Raw genomic sequence first — 19,628 nt, 5'->3', positions numbered from 1 at the left:
AAAAAGCCAGACATGTGTGCTATCAGAGATATTAACAAAAAACACATGTGCAGCGGACAAACATGAATATCTGCCTCTCAGAGGGCACGAAGCGCGTTCCCGCGTCTCATCTCCTCTGCCCAATGATTGACGTGCACTGAGAGACATACGGGGGCGGGGCTACACTGTCCCTGCGTCCAATCAAGAGTCATGGGCGGGGCCTAAAGCATCGCAGAGTCTCTGAGCGCCGAGAGTGCTACAATGTAACAAAAGCAGCGGGATGAAACAGTGAAATAACACGCGAGTGTATGAAGCGCTGCGTTCTTCACGCGGGACCTGGTTAATAACACACGCGCACACGCACACACACACTGGTGAGTTTAGTGGTTAAAAGGCTGGTAGTGGCTCGGGCTGTGAGTGACTGAGCTCAGGAGGAGTGCAAGAGAGTATTAGAGGAGTCTCCGACCGGAGAGCGACCGGAGGACCGGAGCGGGCCGACATGGACGAGCAGCCGCGCCTGATGCACGCTCATGCGGCCGTGGGGATGAGTGGACACCCCGGCCTGTCTCAGCACATCCAGGACAACACCGGAGCCAACGACGGAGACGGGAGAAAGCAGGACATTGGAGACATTTTACAACAGATCATGACCATCACTGACCAGAGTCTGGACGAGGCGCAGGCCAGGTGAGCTGTCACTCATCACATACAAAGATCTGGAATATTCATATTCACTTTCAACTTTAAGACGCCTGTGACACTTGATTAGAGTATAAAATAAAACACACTTAAGAAATATTCACTTAATTAATTAAATAATTCCAAAAGCATACCCGTGACAGAAAAAACATAATAATAATGTATGCACTACATTTATATTTTTTTATTAATTTAAATATATAAAAAAAAAAAATATGTGTATAACAATAAAGCATTTACACACACACACACACACACACACACACACACACACACACACACACACACACACACACACACACACACACACACACACATATTAGTTATATAAAACATTATACACATGTTACATATACATTTTGTTTAATAATATATATCCATTATATACAGACATAATATATATATATATATATTACTTCACCATCACTTTTAAAGGTAAACTTCCAAAAATATTTAATTAACCTAATTTAATTGTAAGCATACCTATACTGTCAAATATGATAATACCATACAATGCTACAGTTATTGTTGCAACTGTAAACTCTTAATTCATTAATTAATAAGAAATTGTCTAATTTTGTGTTTTGATGTCAGTTGGCATCTAAGCTTCTTTCACTAATCAAGTGGAAAAACAAAAACAATTCTATTGTAGTGACAATAACTGTGGGATTTTGGTTACTATAGTAAGGGAATATAGGTAATATGTTTGACATCTTTATAATAATTGGCAATTAGCAAATGTTTACATGCGTATCAGGAGTTATTGACAAGCAGGCATCCAGAAACGGACTGATAAGACGATTGCTGTTGTCAGTGTGTCCAAACACATGTGGTGTGTAGTGACAGACATCATTTTTCTGACACGCAGTGCTCATTTTTTGTCAATAGAAATGAAAGAGATGCCAAGATAAAATCTGACAGACAGCGCCGGTTCTCACCGTGTCCCTTTAGGATGAATATCATTCCAAACGCAGGTTCTTAATTCATCAAATAGTTTTTTGTATACTTTTTGTATATTTTAGTTTAAAAATGGGTGTTACAATAAGGTTTCATTAGTTAATGCATTAAATAATATTATCTAACAATGAGCAATACATTTGTTGCAGTATCTGTTAATCTTTATGAACGTTATTTTATAAAAATTAATTGTTAGTTCATGTAATCTCAGGTCTATTAACTAATGTTAACAGATGCGACTTTTGATTTTAATAATGTATTAGTAAATGTTGACATTAATATGAACTAATATTAATAAATGCTTCAGAAGTATTTTTCATTGTTAGTTCATGTAATCTCAGGTCTATTAACTAATGTTAACAGATGCAACTTTTGATTTTGATAATGTATTAGTAAATGTTGACATTAATATTAATAAATGCTTTAGAAGTATTGTTCATTGTTAGTTCAATGTAGTTAACAAATGAAACCTTATTGTAAAGTGTTACCTAAAAATGTAATCGCCCCATAACCATAACCATTGCTAAATGAATGCATGAATTAATCATAGTGTTTTTGCATATGGATGTGTTCAATAAAAACATGCTGTTCAATAATTATATCCTTTATAGAATTTCAGAGTTGTTACAGTACATACAAAGATACAAAACCATGAATTATTAACTACTGAAATAATGCTAGTTACTAATGTTATGCATAAGCAGAGACTGTAATGAGCTGGCTAATGGTCAATATGTGCTTTTAATTTCACCACGATCGCTTGCCGTTCAGGCAACAGGGAGATATATAAGTCTTTATAGCAGAGTGAAATATTGTGGTGTTCAGACGCTTCACCGCGGCCTTGTGTTGTGTTTCAGAAAACATGCGCTCAACTGCCACCGAATGAAGCCGGCGCTCTTCAACGTCCTGTGTGAGATCAAGGAGAAAACAGGCAAGTGGTGTTCCCTTCAGGAGATCATGCTCGTTCACACGACTGGACATCAGCTGGATCACATGCATTGGTATTTCAGCGTCTGGTCAACACTGTGAAAGAATCGTGTTTGCACATGTTAGTTGTGTAAATGCTCTCAATAACAGCTGGAAGGAGAAAGTGTTGTGCTGTTCCTCTACATTGTGCACTGGATGTTTCAGAGCGAGGATCTCAGTGGGTAAATGTGGTTTTGTGGCGATCGTAGTGAGGAAATGAAGAAAAACGTTCAGCCTCTTTGAGCTCGCGCTGCTAAATCATCTTTACTGCACCAGTCTTCTTCTTCTGTGTGTGTGTGTGTGCAAAAATCCAGCTCTGTTTTGGTTAGGAAAGTGCAGGATTCAATTTCCATCCGCCATAAGTTGTTTAGCTGAAATGTTTATTTAGTTGCGTTTGGCTGAAGCGATGAATGAACGTCGTGTTTGTGCATTTTTGGAGGGAAGGCATGTTTAATTTGCCGGCGTCGTCTCGAATGATTAAAACAGTGGATGTAACGAGGTTTTGTGTTGTCTGATCTCTGCGAAGGGTTTGTGCTGGAGAGATATTGAGACGCTATCGCTCCGCGGTTTGATGTGGAACCGGTTCCGGCGTGTTTCACAGTCATTAGTGCATGTAATAAAAAGGAGTAGATGAAGGATAAAGCAGATTTCTTTGGCGTTATCTGTGGGACTGCTGTGTTCCAGCTGTGAGCCGTGGGTGGCTCTCGTCGGGGGGGTTTCTGCCAAGCGTCCGAGAGGAGACTGACACAGTTATGCGTGGAGTTTTACTCCCCGCCGTTTCTTCTTCTGTTTGTTTTTCTTTTTCCGAGTTCACGCAGAGTTCGAGCTCAAAGGGAACGCCGGACGATGTGGACGTATCCCAGAGTGCTCTGCTCCTCTTTGCCCTTTTCCTGCGAAAATATGAAAGGCCAAAACGTGGAGCCTGAGCTTGACTCGGCGTGAGCTTCCGAGTGTTTAGCATAAGAAAGTTTTCGTCCCACTTCTTTTTTACATCTTTTCGGATCATTGCTCAGGTCTAACAATGTTTGGGATTTGAAAAGTGTACCATCAATTTGAGTTTGTGTTTTGGTCACTCAGTGTTTTAAGTGACAGAAGATGCTGAACTGCGGTGTACGCTGGTTTACTTTATTTGTTTTGGAATCATGCAGGAATCAAAATAACTCTTGAGAATTGTTTATTATGTTTGACATCAGTGGCAAAACTCCACAGGAATGATGTTTGAATCAGTGTGTGTTTAGCACAACGGAGAACCGTGAAGCTAGTGCAACTTGATATAGTTTGCTTAGAGTTATTATTGAAAACTGGGTCAAACTTCTTTTACTAAAATTGCAATTAAATATAATTGCCTTAAATTTAGCTTGTGAGCACATTTGCTAATGATGTGTAAAATAGACATTTATTTTTGTAGTTTTTTGCCATAATATAGAAATTAACAAAAGAAGTAAAAGATTGTTTCTTTTCAAACTTATTAGTAATTGCATACTCTTGATTCCATCATATCCTATTATGATAGTGATTATAATAAATGTAGTTTGTAACTATAGTAATGTCAGCTCTCATAAAAAGGATCACCTTTACTTTATTTTGCTTTTGATCATTTATTTATCTTAAAAACACGATTTGTGTACTGTATATTCTCAGTGCTTTAGCCCAATTTTAAACAGCATATTTCAGTTAAATTTGCATAATTTGATGCTTAAAATGCATGATTTGTTTGTTTTATCGGTAACACTTTATTTCAGTGTCCATGTTACATATGTTACATGTACTTACCGTAGTAATAACAGTAAATTATGCATAATTACATCCAACTAACCCTCAACCAAACCCTAATCCTACCCTAACCCTATAGTAAGTACATGTAGTTGCTTAATATTACTCAGTACTTAAATATATAATTACACAGTAACAATGACACCTTAAAATAAAGTGTAACCGTTTTATCAAGCTAGTTAAAAAAGTTAGATTATTAGATTAAAAGACATGTCTACTTTCTCCACATCACTGTTTTAATTTAAAAGTGTACTGTTGAATACACGTAACTTTTTAAGAAATGCAATTTAGATCTCGAAATGCATTTGTAACATTTTTAATTTTAATTTGTATACATAAAGTCTGAATATAACAATGAGAGGGACTAAAGATCTGATTGTGTTTGCTACAGTTTACAGTAGTTCTGATAGTTTTTTAAAGCTCAAGATCACGTACAGTCCTGTCAGCAGATCGTATGTGTTTTTACAGTTCCTCCCAGTGTGCCGATTGACACCTGCGGGGCGGGGGGGGGGGGCGGCCCTGGGTCACGACCCGACCTTTTGACCCCGCTGTGTTTTTACTGGGATATAAGGGAACGGCGGGCGTAGAGGGGAATCTTGCATGCAGACTTCATTTTAGTCCACACGTCTGAGACGCTGCCGTATTTTCGAGGCGCTCTTCACTTGCTTTCATTCCTCTCATATTTTCTTTCTTGTCTGAGGAATGCGTCTTTGCAAAGACTCAAGTAAAAATGTTTGTGCATATGCGCGTGTGTGTTTGCATATAGGTGGATTTAGAGTCTTTGTGTATGTCTACACTGTCATCTTTGCATGGTGTGTATTGATGAACACATTTTATATTAATTTTAGATTAATCAGATTAATAATACTAATACATTTAAAAATGTATTGAATATTGGTGTCTTTTGTAGTATTGTTGTTTTTGCACATAATGTTGATTGCATTTATTTAAGGTGGTTTTAGGTACTTGGTTGGTACACATTTACCACGGTAAAATCGCTGTGATGCAAGCTATGTTGTTTTCCGATCAAACAGGCAAAATAGTACCAAAAATACTTACTTTAACTATTAAACTAATTTCTTTGCTGGCATAGAATGACCGTTTTTTAATGCACCACATGCATGCACTTTAAAAGCAGGTTTATTTTAATTTGCGATGAGCTTCAAAACTAATCGTTCCAGATAGAAATGGAGCAATCCTCTTGTTTACACGCTGATGAAACAATGGCAGTGTGTTGTCCGAGCGTCTGTGATCTTTGAGGCGTGCAGCACAGAATCATGTTGGAAAGGCTCTGGCACCAAATGGCTTTCCAAAAATACACTCTCAAACAATTCCAGCCAGATCCGCTGGCTCACACAGACCCGACACCACCACTCAAACTCTCGTTTCATTATTCTTCGCAACGATATAACCCAGCCAGCACTTGAAAGGAGCAGTGCAAATATATCTCTTTTCTTCCCCTCTTTGGTTTCATCTCAGCGTCTCTGACACACGGAGACTCGACTCGATGGAAGAGGAATTCTTGGATCTCTTGGAACTTCAGAACGTTGTCACGGCATCTAATTGCTGAATGTCAGAGTTTGTTCAGTGACACCACCTTGAACCTTCAGCTTTGACAAAGACACAGTATAGCGGTGCGGAGTGCGAGGGTTTGAGCGCCTGTCAGGGGTTTTAGTCGTGAGCTTCTGAAAGCTCCAAATGAAGCCCTAATGGAAGCTGTTTATGCTCTCACTGGCTTGTTTGTTGTTGTTGTTTTTAACGATATTTGTTTATTCTGTTCAGAATAGGTTTTTCTTTTTCGTTTCTGCTTTGCTTTTATCAAACGCTTTTCACAATTCACGTCACAAAAAATTGGAATAGGTCATTTAGATTATGAGTGATTCTTTTTTTAGAGTCTCAAACTGATCTTTTAGATTGTGTACAGTACAAATACACATTAACTTCAAAAACCCTTGTTTTATTTTATTTTTATGTGTATTTTATTTTTGCTGCCTTAAATTACATTAAGCTGACTTTAAAAAATGAGTTAAATTTTAAAAAAAAGTTTAAAATTGCTTATTTTGATTAGTTGATTAGTTTTTACAGTAATGCATTCCTCTCTTAATAGCTAATATTTGTTAATTAATTATATTTTAGCTAACATGTATTTATTTTTTCTACATGTTTTAAATTGGTAAAATGCTTTGTAAAAACAGAAATAAAAAGTTATTGGTTTCAACACTGTAATGATGTTTTTTACAACCATCTGCAAGCAAATGATGACGACTGTAAATCTCAATCTTCTAAACATCTGTCAAATCTCACAGATCTCAACTCGCAGAGTCTTCTCTCTCTGCGAAGCTCAACAAAAGGCTAGTTTTCTTGTGGCATGTGTGTAAGCGGTGTAAGGTTTAGCGCCTGGGGGTTGGGGTGATGTAATGTTGTTTTTTGATGGGTGAGAATGAGGTGAGCAGAGGGCAGGGCAGGAATATTTGACAGTGTTGAAACGAGCCAGATATATGATTACTGCGAGCGCTCAGCACGCCGTTCTCTCTGTCCTGTGGGAAGCTCGACTCCTTACGGCTTCTTAGGCTGAACACACCAGTGCACACAGTACACACTTCCATAGCTCATTACAGACGGAGTAAATCATCTACGGCAGCTCGGTTTCAAACCAGCAGACAGGCGTTCATTTAACACGTTTTAAGAGTGTGTCGCGCCGTTAACAATGACATGCTTGATGTCACAAAATAGATTCAAGAGGATATAAAAACACCTCATTTTGGTGGAATTTTGTGCAGTTTTTCTTAAAATATCAAATACCGAGGCTATACTCAGAATACCTTACTATTTGTTCTATTGCTGTGGTACACTATAACAATTTTTGGTTACACTTTATTTTAAGGTGTCAGTGTTACAGTGTAATTATGCATTAGTACTGTGTAATAATACTTTAATACATGTAGGGTTTGGTTTAGTGTTAGTTGCATGTAATTATGCATAGTTATTAAGTCAAGTCAAGTCAAGTATATTTGTATAGCGCTTTTCACAATACAGATTGTATCAAAGCAGCTTCACAGTATTAAATTAAAATAATACAACAAGGTTTGTTTCTAGTGGAATTTATTGATTGATAAAATTAAATTAAATATCCCCAAAATATCCCCAGTTATTAGTACTACAGTAACCACATGTAAAGTGTAACAAGGACACTGTAAAATAAAGTGTAACCCAATTTTCTGTTTGCATAGAATATGACCTGCCAAATTGTGCAGTTTTCAGCGCAGGATGTGCAACACTGCATCCTAAAATGCGATGCACTCTTTCCGTTTTAATATTTAATATTAGATCATCCATGATTTTTAACATCTCTTTTTTTTTTACTCGTATTGATCAGCCAAAATGCAAAACAAATGGATTTATTTCCAAGATGAAGACTAGATGCCATTTGCAAGTGCAGAAAACTGCCTTTTTGAAACATTTTGAATTGATTAATGCCCACTTTTTCACTTTCTACCATGCATTTATTAATAGAATAGTAGGCAGTAATACAGTCAGTTTAGTTTGAGTGGATGCACATGCTTTGATGTCAACGAGAAAAGTCATGGGACTCTTTTCTGCTTCCTCTTGAAAGTTTATTTTGCATGCACAACGGTTTATTGCTTGCATTCAGCATTGCTTTTCCAGATCTGACCCTTAGGCCTTCGATTCCACATTAACACAAGTGTGCAGCATTTCTGCGGATTCGTGCTGTTTGAATCCTGAAGACTAACAGATCTGGTTTTATGTGGTTTTTCGTGGTTTTGTCAATGTTCTCTGACACACGGCTGGTGGTCTCAGTGCTAATATGTGCTGCTTTGTCTCTCATTCTGTGTTTTTTTATTTTTGAAACATGCTGATGCAGCATCTCTGCGGAGCGCGAACAAGCAGGATATGAGAATCACATCTGTTGGAGCGGCTCATCATCCTTCAAGCGGAAACGCTAAAGCCTAATCCAGCACATAATAGAGGCGCACACACACTGACTGGCAGCGCGGCCGGCGTGGCGTTTTTTGGAACGACTCCGCCAGGCTTTTGCAGAAATGAGATTAGGCGAGCATGCAACAGCAGCTACGGAGAGATCTGTCATCGTTTTCTCTCAGTATACACTGGAGCACAATCACATTACCTTATGAATTATGCAAATTGTCAGTGGCCTAATTGAGATGTGTTAATCATATTAAGAGGCTTAATAGCTTGAATTTAACTGTGATGCTATTTGGTAATTAAGCACGACGGCGAGTTTGGGCTGCTGTGATTGAGCTGCTTGTTGAAGATGATGTTGGAGTGTCTGTGCCTGAATTAGAGACATTACACTTGGACTTGGCAATATTCATTCTTCGCTTAATATTCATTTCCTTCTTTTAACATTCTCAAGCTCAAGCTGTGAAGTTTATCTAATGATGAAATCAAATGCATGATGAATAAAACGTTCTAGCATTTCAAGTGATTGCACGATTGCATAATTTTATATATTGTATATATTATTTTATTAAGTCCTTGATATAGGCTTGGCGGTTAAGATCTGGTTCAGAGAATATTTTTAGGTAGAATATAAAAAAAAATCACTTTTGGTTCCATATTTGGAAAGTCTGTATGTTTAAAATAGCTGAAAGAGTCGTTAGCAGAACTATGAAATATGTATGCATATACACTACCTTTCAAAAGTTTGAGGTCAGTGAGATTTGTTTAAAGAAATTAATTTTTTTATTCATCAAGGACGCATTAAATTGATCAAAAGTGACAGTAAAAACATTTATAATGTAACAAAAAATATATATTTCAAATAAATGCTGCTCTTTTGAACTTTGTATTAATCAAAGAATCCTATGTATCAAAAAATATGACTGTTTTCAACATTAATAATAATCAGAAATGTTTCTTGAGCATCAAATCATCATATTAGAATGATTTCTGAAGGATCATGTGACACTGAAGACTGGAGTAATGATGCTGAAAATATAGCTTTCATCACAGGAATAAATTACATTTTAACATATATTCAACATAGAAAACAGTTAGGCTACTTGAAATTGTAATAATATTTCAAATTTTTACTGTTTTTATTGTATTTTTAATCAAATAAATGCAGCCTTGGTGAGCAGAAGAGATTTTTTTTCTTTACAAAAAGTTTTAATAACAAATTCATAGTATACTACTGTCAGTTTTTTTTATCAATTATTTGTTGCAGACCTAATATTTTCAGTTCCTAATATATGATTTATTGGCCAGCCCGCAGAGTCAAACCCATTAGAAAATGTCAGATTTGCGTTCAGCAGCGTAATAAACCCAATGCGCCTGGTAAACTGCCTTCGGATCGGTTCTTTTGTCAATAGATGGTATCTTTGCTCAAACGGGCTCTGCTCACTGAGATATGAATGACCGGCTCGCATCACATTAGACGAGATGGCGCTCGCGCGAGACGCTGTGGTGATTTTATCGGCCCGTTTGCTTTGTGTCGCTGCCTCCCAACAGCGCGTCGTAAAGCTGGTAGGTGGAGACACGCTCGGCCCTCCGTTACTGCCAGCTTTCTTGATATCTTACGACTTTAATCAAATCTGAAAATTTGTAATGCGCATTAAAGTGAACGTGAAGTGCTTCTCGCGAGCGCCGTTGCCATACCAACCCCGGAGGAGTCGTGTGTCTTTAATGCGCGGTTGGGAATCTCATTTCTTCCCCCTCTCCGTCAGAGAGAGAGAGAGAGAGAGAGAAAGAGAGAGAGGGAGAGAGAGAGAGAGAGAGAGAGAGACAGACTGAGGCCTCTCTGCACATACTGGAAATGACACAAATTAATATACACTACTTAAACTAGACCGAGATTAATGGCTGCCTTTCGCTGCAGTTTAGTCCCACTGTCAGTTGCCGTGTGTTCCTTGGACAAAATCAACATTTATCCCACTTTTGCCCTGGGCTCTCAGGATGCAAGGATCTGAACCCTCATCCAGCTCCTTCATACATCATTCACTCTCTCTCTGCATACACCCCTCTTTCAAGCACTCATAGATTTCCTTTTTTATTTGCATCTGATTTAACTAGGTAAAATGCTGCATATAACGCATCAGTCCCTTGAAAGTGTGTGTTAGTGGGACTGAATATGTTTAGAATCAAGTATAACTGTGTTTGTGGTAACTGTTAAAAAGTTTGGGGTCTTTTTGATTTTAAAAATATTTTAAAGACGTCTCTTCTGCTCGAGGTGGCATTTATTTAACCAAAAATAGAATAAATAAATAAAAAAACAGCTGTTTTCTATGTGAATATATAGTAAAATGTAATTTATTCCTGTGATCAAAGCTGAATTTTCAGCATCATTACTCCAGTCTTCAGTGTCACATGATCCTTCAGAAATCATTCTAATATGATGATTTGTTGACTATTTCTGATTATTATCAATGTTGAAAACAGTTGTGCTGCTTCATAGTTCTGTAGTCACAATACATTAACATTTACATTACATGAATGCATTTGGCAGACGCTTTTATCCAAAGCGACTTACATTGCATTTACATTCTTATCAGTTCTTGCTTTCCCTGGGAATTAAACCCATGACCTTGGCGTTGTAAGCGCCAACGCTCTACTGTTTGAGCTACAGGAAAGTAGCAATACAATTCCAAAAACGCCTTTCAGTTTGTCGTCGACAGCATTGGAACGCAAATAAACAGCTGTCAGAATTAGAGATTGTTCGCAAGAGAAAATTCATTGCATTCATGTTTATATCTGGGATCTCTAAGAACCCAAACAGCAATGTAACATTTTTCATGAAAGACATTAAAAGCACTTTATTAAGTTGAAAGTTTGTTGTCAAAGTCATGACATTTGATATTTAAATGTAAAAAGTTTGTTTTTAAGCCATTAAAATGACTTTGGAGTCTCTTAGGTTTCACAAGTTTTACACCGAGGCCCCTTTCTGATTAGATATTATTGGATTTTGATTGGTGTGCAATGAATGATTTGAAGTCAAGAGAGATTTACAGTGCTGGAAACTGTCTAAATATAACTAAAAAATCTATGAAACAATCAGCACTGCTGTTCAAAAGCTCTGGGTCAGTTTGATTAAAGAATAAATAAAAGAAATTAATATTTATAAAGTGACAGTAATGACATTTATAATGTTACAAAAATGTATATTTCAAATAAATGCTGCCCTTTTGAACTTTCTATTCATCAAAGAATCCTGAAAAAAAAAATTTATCACGGTTTCCAGAAAAATATGACTGTTTTCAACATTGATAATAATGTTTCTTGAGCAACAAATCATCATATTAGAATGATTTCTGAAGGATCATGTGACACTGAAGACTGGAGTAATGATGCTGAAAATTCATCTTTGATCACAGGAATAAATGACATTTTACAATATATTCACATAGAAAACAGTTCTTCTAAATTGCAATAATATTACTGTATTTTTGATCAAATGAATGCAGCCTTGGTGAGCAGAAGAGAGTTTCAAAAACATAAATAAAACTTACCAACCCGAAACATTTGTACAGTAGTGTATATAATCTAGTTGATCTCACTAAATGACTAAATGGTTTGTTAAAAGACTAGTAAAGCTTTGTGACCCATCCTTTGTTGCAAGGTTGAACTGCAACTGTGGTGTTATAAACTGATCCAGAAATCATTGTTCCTGTGTGCTTCCCCACAGATCTCTCTCTCTCTCTCTCTCTCTCTCTCTCTCTCTCTCTCTCTCTCTCTCTCCTTCTGTATGGATTGTCTGGCTATGCAAATCGCTCATAATTAGACATGCTAATATATGGCAGTAATAAGCCACAGTCTGTCGTTATGTCTGCCAGTCTCTCCATTGTGTCCAGCGAAAAATGTGTCTTTAAAATAACACTTCCCACAGTCCTCTGTCATTCCCACAGACATGACACATAGCTTGCATAAAACGATTCTCAATAATTGCATCATTTATGCACATTTCACTAATTGTACTTTTTTATATTTTTTTGTGCATTTTCAGACAGTGATTCAAATTAAGCGGATATTTATGGAGATTTTTTTTCTTTTTTGACACATCGTTGACAATAAATCTACGGACACTTTCACCAATTAGTGCACTAGTTCATTGTGAAAGTGTTTGGTCTCATGTGTCTCTTTCAGCATCTTAAAATAGTCCCCTGGACACAGTGCTCGTGGCACGGAAATGTTTTTTTAAGGAAGCATGTGGAGCTTGTGCCCCCTGAAAGGAAACAAATGTTTGGGAGAAGCAGAGAGCGGCGGTTTTGGCCGGTTTCCCGGTACAGACGCGAGTGCCATCACAGGCTCCGGAAGAATCAAGTTCCTTCTGCACATGCGAGAACCGCTTTCGAGCAGAGCCGCATGCAATGCATAGTTGCAACATTTAACGTTGCTTAATGCTGGAAGTCGACCTTCTATGGTCCGTAATCCCATCTCACCTTTCTTACACGCACGTGATGAAATAGTTCCTCCCAGATCCTGCTGTGAAGTGCTTTGGAAAGCAGCAGTCATGCTCAGTTAGATCCTAGGAGTTTTGGGAAAATGGCATTGTCATTTTCTAGCTAACTCAGCACTTTTGAAGTCCTCATGCGAACCTCTGTGCTGTCAGGGATGTGGAAGATGAATCTGGCGCTTGTCATTTGAGTGGTCAACTAAGGACAGACTTTGTGTTTCGTGAAACTACAGCCTTTGATCAGCAGTTGTGAAATGTGTAAGTCTCCTTTCTGTTCTGAGAGATTCCTTCAAAACAGTTTTTAATGTACAAGATGTGCTTGAGTTTTTCTTCTGGAGTCAGTTTAGTTGCGTGAGTTGTGTGCGGAGTATTTTCTCTTGATTTCTTTCTGACTGGTGTCCCAGAATACAGGCATGAGTCATGCGGACTGAGATGAGCACTAACACACACGCTGCTCTTCTCTGCTCCGCCGTGCTTCATTTAGCGCGTCCAACACCGCCAGATTCAGCTCAGTGACGGATGCGTTTGTGATTTCACTCGCCTAATGTAAATGCAAGACAGATTCATCAACAAAAAAATTCCCATTTACGTCCAAGTCTTTTGGAGGGGTTTGTTTGTTGTCAGAGTTCATTTCATCTGGTCCGTGTGTGAATGTGTGTCTGTAAAGACCTTAATGTAAACGTGTGACAGTTTCCGAATTGTTCTTATGAGTGATTTATAAATCATCCTTATGCACCAGTTATATTTTCTGTTTACACTTGAACTCTTTCCCCGTCATTGACTGACATTTCCGGCTCTCCATGTTTTCTCTGTTATACGGTAGGTGGCGCTATTACACATCTTCTGAAAGAGTAGAGAAGCTCCTGATTAAAACACAGGAGAAGAAGAAGCAGAAACAAGCGATCTCAGCAGATGCACATGCAAAATAACGCGATCATCAAACATTAAACGGCATATAAATCAAAACTGCCTGTCGTTACTGAATGAAATGTTGAACCCATGAAGAGGAAACGACTGAAGCTTTGAGGTGTTGATGGACTCGCTCGACTCCATCTGTGTTCTGATCATCGCCCTGAATCCGGACGAAGTCTTTGACAAAAACACGATTTTCTTAGTTTTTTGTTCAAAATGTTGCTTTTTTATGAAACTTACACAATTCAAGTGTTGATTAAAAAAAAGAATGCATGAAGGTGAAAACAGAGGCTCTACGCCGGCGGAGAAAGGGTTAATTTTAGTTAAAGTTCTACTCCTTTTTATTAAGCTTTAGTTTATTTAGTTTGTTATTTTCATTCTTCAATTTAATAGAATTTAACGAAAACGAATAAACAGAAATTACCAGAAAAAAAGTTCCTAAAGTTCTCATTTGAATAGTTATTTTTTTCTTTTCAGCAAATCATTAATAATTAATTTCGCTGACGTAATTATCACACAGCAGATTCAATGTTCTCGTTTGTGTATATAATGATGTAAATGCGTATTTTGATTGCCTATTTATCTATACATTTTCATAATCAATGTCGTTTTGTTTTATTCAGAGGTATATCAGCGCAAAGAATGAGTACACATATTTTCACGTCAGTTTTTGCATTTATAAATCCTGATTTTTCGAAATCGGATTTTCCCGATGTTGAAATCCATTGAATTTAGGATCAAATCCGATCATAAGTAAGTTTTAGAACTGAGGCCCCAGATCCCAGTTTGATTGGTTTGTGTGATCTTTAAGGTCCACAGTTGGTAGACTAACAATGTATAATGCATGTTGTTTAATACCCATTTTTAGTCAATGATATTGAATCTTTTGCGTGCAAAATGCATCAGACGCCTTCTGGCGATCCATAGATGTGCTCATGTCTGAGCCTGACAATGAAGAGAAAAGCTCCAGACATTAAAAGTTGGCAATAACTGAGAACATCTGCAGGATTCTTCTGGTTCGCATTTGTAGGAGAACCAGACAGTGTTCTTAATGAAAGTGCCATTATCTGCTGGCGCTCTGACTGAATTCATCTGATGATGGCTTTCTCCTGTTTACTCGCCTCTAACTTCATCTCCTGCAAGATAAAGGCTGGAGGTTAACGTAACCTTGATGAAGAGCTCATCTCGCTGAGATTCATGTGCTCCATCCGTCTTCCACCATCACGGAGTATGAAAATGAAGCCGTCGAGAGCGACACAATATACGGAGCAGTTAAATGGGCCATTTCAGATGTTTTGTGTAGCACACCGAGAACGAAACCTCCCCCGTCGTGCCTGTGCAGTCCATTTTGCAGCACTTTCAGTCGCCTCTTATCTTCTTTCCTCTCGTTACCCATCTCTCCTCTGCTGTAAACCTACCTCACCTCTTTTTTCCCCCTCTTCTTTTCTATTCACAACCCATTTGTGTTGCCAGCCAGCAACACAAATTAGGGATATACAGCCTGGTGTCAAAACGAGCGCTCATAAAATATTAACAGCGTGTAGGAAATTTTACATGGCAACATTCTTTTTCATTTTCAGGTCTGTCAGCACAAGCTGTGCTGAAGCTATTTGTGTGCTTGCATCTATTTTAATGCTGCTTATTTGGAGCCATTTTCCCACGCCATCTTTTTTTATGAGAGAGTCAAAGGTAGAGCATTTTAAAGACTTCCATTAATTCACTTTTTTTTTTTGTCAGCGATTTCAACACTTTTGGACTAAATGTCTTGTTTAGCCTGACTTTATGCCTGTTGTCTATAGCCACTTTGCAGTTTATTGCCTCTTTTGAGTACGCAAGGTTTGTTACTGCCATAGTAAAATGCAAAAATGCACATTAAACATGCACAATGAGAGGGTGTGCTTGCAATGCATTGGGCTAGCAACAATTTTATCCCCGTAAGCCATCATTGTAGCAGTTTGGAAACTTGTGAACATGACGGATAACCAATCAGATTGGAGCATTGCCACAGTGAAAAATGTCTTTGCGCACAATATGCATGAGAAGACCTGTGATCAGGCGGTGCTCCTATAATGATTGTATAAAAGTGGTGTATATACATGTCTCAAGCACTCCAGCTGTTGTAGGCACTGTCCAGCTGTTGGATGACGATCACACAGGAAAGAATGAAGGCCAAACTTTTATAACTTTCTTTACAACAGGAGAAGTTCTGATGCAGTCGTAATGCATGTTCAAAAAGGATCATGAAATATCATTCAAATATCACACAATTAATCCATATGACTATACTACTGTATACTCCAGTTGTTCTGGGGCCAGTGGCTTTGTGCATTTATCATTTTGCTGTGAGAATTGGAGCAGTGATTTAATCATTTTGTCAATTGAATCAACTGTACATTAAAAAGGTCAGATTCGTTCATAAATTGGACACATTACTTCTCATGATTGTGCCTGGAACACTTACATTTGAGCGTTTGTCACACAAAGCTGTCGTAGGATTTCCGAAGACTGGGAATATATTTGGTTACAAGCTTGAAAGCTTGAAATTTTGACGACATATTTTACACTTATGGTTCTTATGTTAACGTTTTTAAAAACTTTTTTTTTGCTGGTTAATGTTTTTGTGGAAACTGTGATAATCAGGATTCTTTGATAAATAGAAAGTTCAAAAGATCAGCATTTATTTGAAATAGAAATATTTTGTGTTATTTATAAATGTCTTTACTGTCACTTTTGATCAATTGAATGCGTCCTTGCTGAATAAAAGTATTAATTCTTTTTTTTTAAAATATTACTCACCTCAAATTTTTGAATGGTATTGCATCACGGTTTTCACAAAACTATGAAGCCGCACAACTGTTTTCACACTGATAATAATCAGAAATCCTTCCATTAGAATGACACTGAAGACTGGAGTAATGATGCTGAAAATTCATTTTTGACCACAGGAATAAATTACAGTTTAACAATAAATTCACACAGAGAACAGCTATTTTAAATTGTAATAATATTTCACTATTTTTACTGTATTTTTGATCAAATGATTGCAGCCTCGGTGAGCAGAGGAGACTTCTTTCCAGTGTACACTGATCATTACATCGTGAGCTAAGCTATTGAACACGTGAGTCTGGTCGGATTTATCTCCTGGTCCTCAGATGATGGATTCGCCGTCTCTTTATTCATGCTTCATGACGCCTCTCTGAGTACGTCTGTCCAGGTGGGCGGGGATGAACCCTGAACTTTCCTGTTCATGGGATGACGCCAATAAAGAGCGAGATGTCAATCATGCGCCCCGGCTGTGATGTGTGGGATCCTGTCCATCTGTCCTTCAGTCCCTCAAACCGTCACTCAGCGTCCCACCATCCAGCCTCTCAACACCGAGCCAGAATCTCAATGATGTTCTTAAGAAGTCACATTCCCTTTGATAGGACGTGAGTTACGGCCGTCCTTAAGTAGGTGTTGAGGACCGGCGTGCTGACGGTACTTTTATTAATCAGCTCTGACACGTTTCATTGTTATTCTTGTCCACTGACATGTCTCATTGTTGTGATTGGTCCTCCGCTGCCTGTTGAAACTGAAAGAGCATCGAGTGGAAAAGTCTCTGTGAACGTCTGTGATCTCTGGTCAGAAGAATGTTTAATTGGCACTAAACCAGGACATTTGTTGGTTGCTGGATAACAAGTAGAGGTGAAAGAACAAAAAATGAGCATAGGTGAGGAATACAATTTTGTGAGGAATTATGCATTGATATTTGGTATATTAAGATTCTGATGAGCTTTACAAGAATAATATTTGATTCTGATATTCTTTAGTACACAGCACAACAAGCAATATCATTTTGTTTGAAAATAAAGGTTTATAAAATACATTTTCATAGCACAGCTGGACCAAACAATGATTTGAAACTGTTTGTGGACAATAGATGGATTTACATCCACATATGTTTACATTTTTTGCTGTATTGCTTAAAAATATTTTGGAAATCGTAATTATAGACGTGCTGTTCGTAATTTTGGTCAGAATAAATTGGAAGTGTTGGGAAATGTCATCCCTTTCTATTTCGCAACAAAGACCTAGACGTTTTTAGTGCTAGTTCACCAAAATGTAGAGTAAATTATGTGGATTAGCTGTTTTTGTTGATGATAGATTTGATCATTATTGTGCTTCCACTGATAATTGTGGGAAATGTAGTCACTATTACACAATATGTGTACAAACATTCACAATTAAAAATTGATCATGATTAGTACCAATTTGCATTCCACCTTTTAATTGACACGCCCCCAAAACGGAAAGTTGTTTCTGGTTGGCTTGACTTTTCCGGTAAATACATCAGATCTGCTGTTCTCTGCTGTTTTGCAAATAAAATAACATTTGCACCAATGTAATGGTAAACTATGTGATCTCAAACATCGGAAATGACTTTTTCTTTATTCGCCTGGATGATCTGTCCAATTAGACAACATTTTATTTGACTTCTGAGTGACGGGCGTAAGGGGCCGTTCACACAGAACATGCTCATGATTTTAAAAACGTGAGACGTCACACAATAGTGTCCAACCACAGAGCCACAGCGCTGACTAAATGAGAAGAAGACAGGTTTTGAGATGCGTTTTTAAAAATGCAGCACTGATGCGTGACTCGCTGAAAAAACAGCTCATGTTCACATAAACAATTAGGCTAAAAACAGTGCAGGCCTTCTCACACATGATAGCGAAACCTGTATTTGTAAAAGCCCCAATTACCTTGGTTTTTATCCACCTTATTTTGAACATAAGAACGTTAAAAGAGCTTGTTGTGCTTCTTGATAAAGAGCACAAGAGTCTGGTTCCGAAAGTAAAAACTTAATTAATTTTCTCCATAGGAAAATTATTGTTTAATGATAAATTAAAAACCTTTAAAGACAACCTTACTGTGGGCTGCGAGGTTGTTAATCGTTGGCATTTTCTCTTGAAGATGTTAGCCCGCATTATTTCAACGTAGTTTTAAAGTTATTCATTTAACAGTGGAATTGATAGATTACATTACCCATGATTCTGTACAGAAAATCCTACCAATCAGAGAGTTGAAACAAGGAACATGTGACAAAAGATCTTGTTAGCCCCGCCCACTCACATAAAGCACTGCGAATGACTTAATCTCCAACACCCTCAAAATACTTCAATATTTTAAAATATATATGCATATTTTGCAATAAACTTAAAATATATTGTTATTATATATAATCAACATTTTAAATGCGTAGTTTTTTGTAATTTGTAATTTGACTATGCTGTTTGCAATGCTTCATGGGATTGTAGTTCTTTCCCTCATTAAAGCCGTTAAGCACACAGCAAGTATTTTTGTCCGATTTTCAAATACTTTTTTGCTTGAAATCAAAGTGATGTTATGAATTATATCTGGTTGGTTTGGTTCATGGCTTAAAACAAAAGCTTAACGAAGACTTCTTTGAAATCCCTATGGGAGAAATTAATGGAAAAAATACTTCCGGGACAAACACCGCTGAAAAAGTGGACGGGCGCTTTTACACCATTGCAAACTGTTATATCTCATCATATCATTTAAATGTTTTGTCGTAATGAAACACATTGGTTAGTTTGACATTTTACTGCACTTTTTTATTCTTAGTTATTCAATGAATCAGAAGTCTCGCACATTGACAGAAAATGGCTTACAAAATAAGGTGTATAATTAGCAAAATATAGTTTAGATCTTTTGCTTGATCTACTTGAATGAAAAAGCCCTCCTTAAGATGTCATATTGGAGTGTGTTTATTCTGATCTGTTGAACTGGACGAGTTAATGAACAGAATCGTCTTCCAGCACAAACTCCCCAAACACACCGGTAGCACTGCACTAATGATGCAGTCGGGCTCAGGTTGCTGTCAGGCTGCTGTGATTAATTAAAGACAAAA

The 19,628-nt window shown here is 37.5% G+C and overlaps 1 protein-coding gene across 4 annotated transcripts in view; it reads left to right on the top strand.

Moving 5' to 3' along the window:
• The first annotated feature begins 239 nt into the window (after positions 1–239).
• The window catches only part of pbx1b (pre-B-cell leukemia homeobox 1b), an 83,412-nt gene continuing 64,023 nt past the window's right edge, over positions 240–19,628 (top strand). For 3 of the 4 annotated variants that reach the window (XM_084129577.1, XM_084129575.1, XM_084129576.1), the window contains exons 1-2: positions 240–666; positions 2,493–2,566. In XM_084129577.1, the coding sequence (XP_083985703.1) occupies positions 479–666; positions 2,493–2,566 (262 nt within the window). In that variant the 5' untranslated portion in view covers positions 240–478. The remainder of the gene's footprint in view (positions 667–2,492; positions 2,567–19,628) is intronic. The other variant, XM_084129574.1, reaches the window with a different exon arrangement.

The sequence above is a fragment of the Abramis brama genome (genome assembly GCF_963993115.1).
Source record: "Abramis brama genome assembly, chromosome: 11".
Taxonomy (NCBI): domain Eukaryota; kingdom Metazoa; phylum Chordata; class Actinopteri; order Cypriniformes; family Leuciscidae; genus Abramis; species Abramis brama.
Note: the sequence above shows the minus strand (reverse complement) of the source record. Positions and strands in the feature narration are given on the sequence as shown.